This window comes from Pleurodeles waltl, unplaced genomic scaffold (assembly GCF_031143425.1).
Source record: "Pleurodeles waltl isolate 20211129_DDA unplaced genomic scaffold, aPleWal1.hap1.20221129 scaffold_158, whole genome shotgun sequence".
Classification (NCBI taxonomy): Eukaryota; Metazoa; Chordata; class Amphibia; order Caudata; family Salamandridae; genus Pleurodeles; species Pleurodeles waltl.
The window spans coordinates 279,274-288,561 of NW_027149864.1; the positions used below are offsets into that span (position 1 = coordinate 279,274).

At 48.7% G+C, this 9,288-nt stretch overlaps 1 protein-coding gene across 1 annotated transcript in view; it reads right to left on the reverse strand.

Annotated features, from left to right (window-relative positions):
• LOC138274070 (uncharacterized) overlaps positions 1–3,673 on the reverse strand; it is an 84,343-nt gene extending 80,670 nt beyond the window's left edge. Inside the window, exon 1 of the mRNA XM_069218963.1 lies at positions 1,572–3,673. Within this exon, the coding sequence (XP_069075064.1) occupies positions 1,572–2,147 (576 nt within the window). The 5' untranslated portion in view covers positions 2,148–3,673. The remainder of the gene's footprint in view (positions 1–1,571) is intronic.
• Between the last annotated feature and the right edge of the window lie 5,615 nt (positions 3,674–9,288).

Genomic DNA, 9,288 nt, shown 5'->3' on the forward strand with positions numbered 1-9,288 from the left:
CAGTAGACAGACGGACAATTGTAATGAGGCTTTGAGTTTTTAGAAGGAGCTAAATGACAGCTTATGGTAACTATCCTGAGTAACAATGACCCAAGTGGAGTGAATGCGTGAAGGGAGATGAGAAGCAGCTTAAAACTCTGGAAACAGAGGCGAGTAGATTTGTGATTGTGGATAGAACAGACTGAATTACACACACAGTAGGTTGTCTACGAGAAGAGTAGAGAATGGTTGTGGGACAGGCAGGGGTGGAGAAAAGCAGATTATAAAGAGTTGAGTGTATGAGTGTGGAGAGGCGGCTGGTGTGTTTCTGATAATGTTGATCCTGGAGGAAAAGTATTCTGCGAAGTCGCTTAGTCCAGAAAATGTCCTATGTGGTGAGATGTGTGAGAGTTGTGGAAGTGAAGAGTAAAGAGAGAATAGCCTGCTGGCATTTCTTCGTGTCAAGGCTAGAGTTACTGAGGACGATTTAGAGGGTGCAAAGAGGAGATATGAGGATGGAATCAAGACCTTTGAAGAAAGCTGGCGTTACGGTATTGGGTTTTAATCCAGACTTTCTCTATTCTCAGATACCGCTTGGCTTGATTACAATGCGTTAATTAATGACGTTTGATGAAGTAAAGGATGGTCATTTGTATTACCATATGTCTTCACTTAATTTAGTAGGTGCACAATAGAAACCTCGATATTATGTACATGACTGGGGGTGTTAATACATTGAGATGTGTTATGCTTTATAGCTAGAAAGCATTAACTGAGCAACCACATCTGCCCTGATGATGGACAACGTTGGCAGACTCGTAGGGCGAACATTTTGCAGTTTAATTTGATGTACCATTGTAATGGTGCTTATCTTTAGTCTGACAGTCTTATTATTATTTTTGTTATTAAATGGTTCTAAAGGTCTATAGTACATGTTATTGTTTATTTTGAGTCCACACATATTTCTGTAAACATGTAGTTCTATGAATTGTAAATACAATTTGTGATATTTTTAATAAACTATAGATTACGTATATTTACGGCGTACTTAAAAAAAAATACAATGTAATTTGGTGTATCTTTCATTAGACACATTTCCAAATAATTCGATTAACACCAACAGTAATTTGATGTAATTACGAAGATAAGTACTCTTCCAGGAGTAATCTAACTCCTGGAGGATACGTGGGTTACATTGTTTTTTGTTTAGGCTCCCAGGAATAGTGCAAAGGATGAAAAGGTGTCCAATCACGGAATATTATGGATACAGTCGATAAGGCAGAGATTACTTAAAATGTCATCCTTTGATGACAATCCCTCACATCTCCATAGTAGATGTTCTGGGAGTTGATTAAATGTCATCTATTTAGTCAGGTGCGAGTTGGTAGTTTGGCCAGGGGTCGTTAGGTATTGAGAGCAAAAATGTTTTAATCTTGCAGCTACTCCAGTAGCAATGCTACCCTCAGTTGACTACCCCCAATTACAGGAATTGGCTTTAAAACCAATCTCTATGCAATGGATTTTGAAGTCCCCTTTGCCTATTGGGTTTCTCTTGACATAGTGCTGCCAATTACCTAGCAGGTGTCTCTTACCCGGTGGTTTCGGTCTGTATCCTGCACCTCAGCCTCGCTCACCCCCTGGCGGATCAGTGCCTTCAACACCACAGGGTTGTTGGTGCAACAGGCCCGGAAGAGAGACAGTGGCTCAGGGCTTTCCACGCTCTCCCAGCTGCGGAAGCTGCCCTCGCTAAATTCCTCGTATTCCACCTCATCCTCATCTTGATCATCATCATCTATGCCAGGAGGCCCTGGAATAGCCCGCCGTTCCACATCTGGTGGGTAAAATGAGTCATCAGAAGCGATGCTGCGAGTGTCTGGAAGGTCTGAAAAGTCATCATACTCCTCATAGTCCTCCTCATTCTCAGCATTCTCGCTGGGCCCCCTGGAGCTTCGGGACTGGTGCCGCAACACAGCTGGAGCAGGAATGGCAGCCAAAAGCTGTGGTAGGGGGTCTGCAGCTCCACGCCAAGCAAGGACTCCTGACCTTGTGGGATCCACCTTTTCCCCCTCCTCATCTTCCTCTTCTACATCTTGAAGGAGGGCTTCAACCTTATTCCTTCCAGCATTCACTACTGCTGTAACATCCCGGGTCCCAGAAAGCAGCACCATGAGTAAATCCCTTTCTCAAGCTCCCTATCAATCCACGTACAAAGAGGCCCTTTCACCAAAATAACCACATCAACCAATCTCTCTAATTGACCCCAAATGGATTCTTGTGCAGGAGATAACAGAGGCTTGGCGCAAAATGGGCATGTTAAGCCATCAAGCTTGCACAAAATACAGCAGGCTAGAAACTCGTCCCAACCAATAACAAAAGTGAGGGTATAATCTTCTCACTGGCATTTCTCATATGAACCAAACAGACTATATTCTGTAACAGTAGTTTACAAATGAAAAATTGAAGGCGGTAAACTCCATATAATTCTCCTCACAGGGTGAAAAAAGCAAAATTAACTATTTTACCCAATTCGGTAAATAAATACACGCGAGTTAGAGTGAAAGGTGTTGGAATGGGGTTCAGGCTTGAAAAATCTATTTGCAACCATTTGCCAGAGGCCACTGCTCAAGAATCGGCACTGCTTAGACTCTACAGAAAACCTACCGCCACCAACAACACCGTGACCGACCTAGAAATGGCAGGGAAAGCACTAACACCTCACTCTCTTGCTCCCTTACAACTTCAAAATCAGACTATCGCCTCCTCCTCTCAGGGGCAAGGGGTAAGGCTCGGCAGCACGCACACCTCCTTCCCCATCCCTAAAGCAAGTCCCGGGGTACAATCATCCGGCTTTCAAAACTTTTAAAATGGTGGAAAAGGTTGTAACCTGAACCACAGTTTCCTAGAATCCGCGAAATGTTGGTGTGCTCCCGCTCCCAACCTCACTTAATAGGAGAGCCGGAGGGGGACTTGGCTTCTTTTCTGGCGAGGAGTCATTTCCTGACCCAAATATTGGCAGCTTTGTCAAGGTCTACGGACATATTCTCTTCGGGCAGTAAAGGAGAAAGGTCGCTCCCCAGAAGGAGGCGCTGGTAACACCGCTTGTAATTTCCATGAAGCTGTCCCGGACCCTCTCTACCCTGCAGACTGTGTGAGCTCTTTTTGTGCTACCTCCACCAAAGAGGGGACATGAGGGGGAAAAGCAATAAATCAGGGAATCAACGAACAGCACCAGCGGCCGCAGTACATCCATGGGCCGGTCTTCGCTGGGTCCCCTACCTTCCCAGCACAGATAACCTCAGGGCAAAACAACCGCTTGTCTGTGTTACTTTCCAAAAGAAAAAAACACACGAAAGATCACTTATAAAAGAGCCGAAAGCAAATATCCTTCACATCCGGATGTTGAAACAGCCGGAGAAAGCGATTTCCGAAGTGGAGGGATGTGTTTTCCCACAGACAACGGTAATATCTCCTTTCTCCCAAGCTGAAATGCTATCAGTGCAGAATATTTTTCCACCGGATACAAATTCAGATAAACTTTCTGCGGCCCACCCAAGCCAGATGATGCAGTCGCCATGACAACAAAAGTCCTGAAAACTCATTTTCGCTGGATGCCATCTTCAGATGAAAAAAAGATAGGGAAAGCGACGTTTCGGTGAAGTATTGAAGGTGCGGCAGGGCAGAAACATGGAGGGATGGAGACTAGTGCAAAAGTCCCAGTCCGTAATCCGATCAGCATCTCTGAGAAGACTGAGGCCCCGGCTTAGCGTGTTGACATCATGGATCCATTTTATAAGAGATTTAAAGAGGAAAGACAAGCAGCTGTCCTGTTAGCGATTTGCAAACCAGGAAGACGAACGCACACATTTAGCGGGTAGCTAGCAAGCGACTATTCGCTTCCTTCCTGGCTGCTCTCCCTACTCCATTTTTTCCCCACTTAAGTTACTTGTTTATCAAGGTTTAACATTTTCACTGTATGCTCAAAGGGTAGCCACCATTTCGTTGTTTCGTGCAGTATTTCATTTTAGAAATGAGCATGCCTTTAGAAATTAAAATGGCACATGCCACTGTGAATTCGGGTAATATATCCTTCATTCTTTTTTCTTTTTAGAAAAAAAGCAGTTTGTACTTCTTTTTACTATTTATTTATTTTGATTACTATGGCAAAATTGGTATCCTCTAATATTCTGTTTATAAAAGCGGTTCGGATTCATATTCCCAATGAGTATTCCATTCCTTACACAATTAACACATTAAAGGATAGCAAAACGTTGCATTGCTTTGGATCTATATTGTACTCATTGTCGACGAAACAACGATGGTAAACTGAGTAATTCGACTCACCCACGTGTCACTTGAGGACAGTCAACGTGAATGGTCGCAGTTCGACGCACTAATTTACCATCAGATTCATGCTTGCGCAAGCTGAACCAACGTACATCATCGGGTTATTTATCAATAATCTTCATTACTCCGAGTTCTGGTCTTCCATGTCCATGTTCTGGTCTTCCAAATTGAGATCTTCTTACTCAGATGAGGAGGTCATTTGCATTACCATCAAGTATCATGTTATAGTGGGTGCCTATTTCTGGACAAAATGGTTTCACTTACTTTAGAAGAGAGAGATGATACAAATCTGTCTTTGTTTTTTGGCAGTGTGTTCTGTAAGGGTAAGTTTGGTGTCCAGGGTGAGTTCAAGTGACTTGCTTTTGGTGAAAGTTAAGGTTGAAAGGCATCAAGGGCCATGTCATTGAGTTAGGTTTCCACTATTTTTTGCTAGTTGTTCATGATAAATACCAAGAATTCTATCTTGGCTGGCTCGAGTTTCAGGTAGGCATATCCAATTATGGATAAGGTGCAAGCAGTGTTTGAGGCATTGAATGTCTGAAGCAGAGGAGATTTTCAAGAAGTCGTGTATCGTTGGTGTATTGGTGAATACAGATTCAGTGTTCTGTGAGTAGAGCCCCAAAACACTTTGGCCCTCATTACAACCCGGGCGGACGGTGATAAAGTGGCGGTAATTACCAACAAATTATGACCATGGCAGTAAGAACTCAGATAGTCAGTCCCTTTACCACACCAACCACCAAGGCGAAAACATCCATCACGGCGGCAGCCGTCTATAGCCAGGAGGAATCCAATGTCCTGCCCACCGTATTAAGACCCGGCAATCCGCCACCTTTTCCGGGGCAGTACCAACGACATCAAAACACTGGCGGAAACACTGCACAGAAGTGAAAGGACTCACCATTGGAGACACAGGAAAGAACCACACAGCCATGGAGCCCAAGCTGCATGTCTCCTCCATGCTCTTCTACGTGCTGCTCCACCATGAACTCCAACAACAGCTAAAACGACAACGGTGAGTACAGCCGCCTAGCACAGAAGGAGGGGGGGGAACGAGAGTGACACACACACGCACAACACCCCCCCATCCCCAACACCATACATACAATTAGCTGCAGTAATAAAACATATATACCCGTACCTCAGATGAAAAATGCAAGGACAACATGAATTTACCAAAGTGAGTGTAATAAGATCAACACAGTAAAAATAAGAAATTTGCAATGTAACTGGTATATACACATGTACAGTTCAAGGGACACTGCCCAATCCTCAGTGTGCGTGGGCCATAGTGCCACAGGCCAAAGTCCAAGGCCCCACTTGTCACCTGCACCAACACGGAGAGAACACTGCAGGGGCATCATTTGGAAAGTAGGCAGGCACCTCAGGGGGACGGGGAGTGGGGGCGTACCTCAGCCGGCAGATGGAACAAGACCACTGGTTCTGGAGGGGCAACATGCCGCGTGCTTGATTCTGGAGGGTGCAAGGCCACAGTCTCTCAAGTGGGTGACTTGCCCACATACTCTGGAGGGGCAACATGCCCTGTGCTCTGTCCTGGGGAGTGCAAGCCACAGTCTCTCAAGTGGGTGACTTGCCCAAATGCTCTGGAGGGGGCAACATGGCCTGTGCTGCTGATCCTGGGGAGGCTGGGGTTGGTGGGTGTCTTACCCACTAGATTTGGAGGGGGCATCGTGCCCTGTGCTCTTGATCCTGGTGAGGCTGGGGTTGGTGGATGTCTTACCCACTGGTTCTGGAAGGACATCTTGTGCTCTTGAACCTAGGGAGGCTGAGGTTGGTGGGTGTCTTACCCACTGGTTCTGGAGGGGGGATTGTGCCCTGTGCTCTTGATCCTTAGGAGGCAGGGGTTGGTGGGTGTCTTACCCACTGGTTCTGGAGGGTGCATCATGCCCTGTGCTCTTGATCCTGGGGTTGGTGGGTGTCTTACTCACTGGTTCTGGAGGGTGCATCATGCCCTGTGCTCTTGATCCTTGGGAGGCTGTGTTTGGTGGGCGTCTTACCCACTGGTTCTCGAGAGGGCATCGTGCCCTGTGCTGTTGATCCAGGGAAGTGGAAGGTCACAGTCTCTCAGGTGGGTGTCATACCCACTGGATTAGCAGGGGCCAGGCTGCACAGCAGTCCATGGAGGCAGTACTACATACTGTCCGCTGGCGGTGACGGCTGCTCAGTAGTGGTGGTGGTGCTGCTGCTATTGGTGGGGGGAAGCTCCTGCCCATCCCCTGCATCCTCTGACGGCTGCCCACTGGTGGTGGTGCTGCTGCTGCTGGTGGGGGGGAAGCTCCAGCCCATCCCCTGAAGCCTCGGACGGCTGCTCAGTGGTGGTGGTGGTGCTGCTGCTGCTGGTGGGGGGGAAGCTCCAGTCCGTCCCCTGCAGCCTCAGACGGTTGCCCACTGGTGTGTGTTCTGCTAGGTGGGGTGGTGATGCTGGCAGTGTATGAGGATGTAGTGCATGCAGGTGTGTAGACACAAATGGGATAGAGTTAGAGGAGGAGGGGAGACAGTGGAAATTGGGGATGTTGGTATGCCTGCATCTGGATGGTGTTTGTGTGAGTGCTTGTGGGATGATGTGTGGTGCTTGTGTTTGCCTGTGCCACTCTTGTGTGTTGTCTTGTGTGCATGTGTGTCTGCCTGTGTGCTTGGGATAGGTTGGGATTGAGGGGAATGGGATTGGGAAGAGGAAGTTGGAGGGGGGAGGGTGGAAACAGGGAAAATGGCTGCCATCAGAGAGGAGGCCAGAGCCTGGATCGATCTCTGTTGGACCGCCAAGCCAGTGTGAATGCCTTCCAGAAATGCATTAGTTTGTTGCATTTGGGCTGCCAGCCCCTGGATGGCATTCACAATGGTTGACTGCCCTACATAGATGGATCTCAGGCGGTCAATAGCCTCCTCACTCAGGGCAGCAGGGCTCACTGGGGCAGGGCCTGAGGTGCCTGCGGCAAAGGAGATGCCCACCCTCCTGGGTGAGCGGGCATGGGCAACTTGATGAGGGCGGTGCTGGTACGGAGGGTGGTGGATGTACCTGTAGCTGGGGTGGTCACAGAGGTGTCTGCCACCACCAGGGAGCTTCCATCGGAAGAGGTATCTGTGTCTGAACTGTCCCCTCCAGTCTCCGCCGTGGTGCTCCTTTCGCCCTCCGTCCCACTGGTGTCCTCACAGATGGACTCTGCCTCCTGGGTCCTGTGGGATGCAGCTCCCTTCGTCGCCGGTGCCTCTGCTCCTTCAACAGATTATGCTAATGCACATAAGGACAGGGTGACAAAACAAAAAAGGGGGGGGGAAGACAAAGGATACACCTGGTCAATGTCTGCACCAACACCATCGTTGGCGTACACACCACTCTCGCACACAGGGAACAGCCCTACGCACTATGCATTGCACTACCAGTTATTTTGATAGCCACCAAGGCATGGGGAGGGGCACACACCGCCAAATCCAGCACACCTGGGACCCACGCAGCCCTGACCAGTTGTGGATGCCTACGAGCTAGGTAGCACAATTATCACTTCAGGACCCTAGCCAACAGGGGGCCTACTCTGCAATGTCAGGCCTGGGCTAGGGGCACCCACTGACACACATTCCCCACCCAGATACCACCCTACCATGCGTACGTTTTAATGATGGGCACTGTAATCAACCCCTTGTGGATGCTGTGATGCCCTGAAGTGGCCATCCAGCTCAGTATAGGCCACCACCAGTATACGAGCCATCGGGGGTCAGGGTTCAACGGGCACCCCCTTCCTCTTTGGGAGGCCATCCCCAGCTGGGCCTCCGTCGTCTTCCGTGCCCAGCGTCTCAGGTCCTCCCACCGTTTCAGACAGTGGTTGCTCCGTCTGCTGTAGAACCCCAGGGTCTGCACGTCCTTGGTGATGGCACGCCATACACCCTTCTTTTGATGGGCACTGACCTGCAGAGGTAATACACGGAGGAAAATAGTATCAGTCAGACAGTCCTGCTTGTTACACTTATGGCCCACCATACCCCTTCACTTAACCATTTGCACACACATTGCCCAGCATACAACCAATACGCTGCACAGAGGACATCCACCCACCCTCCTTACACAAGGCTTTCACACACACCACTCCATGCATTCATGCCACATGCATCGTGCTCACAGTGTTCTCAACTGTTGGTCTGGAGGCCGATACAGCGGTCCGTACCGGGTTAGGACCCCATCTACCAGTTGCTCCCACTCTGCCGAGGTGAAGGCAGGGGCCCTTTTCCCAGTCACACGGGTTATGGTAGGTTCCAGACACAGGTCACATCAGCACATGCAGTGTATTCACCAATACACCTCTCCTGTTGAATGTCAGGTAGCACGTGAGGAATCAGCTAGAAAATGGCGGTCACGTTCGCGGCGGTGCATACCGTCACTGCCGACGTAGATCACCATTGGCCACTGTACCCCATGGGGCCCAATATTAACCAATGAGGAGTTGCACGGCGGTTCCCGACCGCCTCCTATAACGGTGCACAACGTCAGCCGAATTACCTCACTTTCACATGTCCCTCCACAGAGGACAGGCGGATGCCATTTCAGGGGGTAAGGGGGGCAGGCCCTGGGTAATAACTGCATCAGAGTTAAAATTCGGACATACAGGACAAATCCCACTTACCCAATACAAATTGACATCCTGCATTGTCCTGTTGTGGCTCCAATGTTCAGTTTGTGACCGGCTCCTCACTCCTCTGTCCCTTAGATTGCTACTGCTGTGGATGAATAGGAGATGAAGTCTTACCCCGTGTACAGACCCCTGTGGACTTGGCAACACTGGAGGACAGGAAGTAGTGTAGCCATTTTAGCTATAGCTCCGGGCATGTTATTTTAACACACTAGGCCAAGCTGCTGTGCACTCTAACCTAGATATATTTTATTCAGCTTTATTTTATTGTTACAATAGCCACTTTCATGGTCTTGTTTTATTTTCTGTCTATCTAACTGTTTTG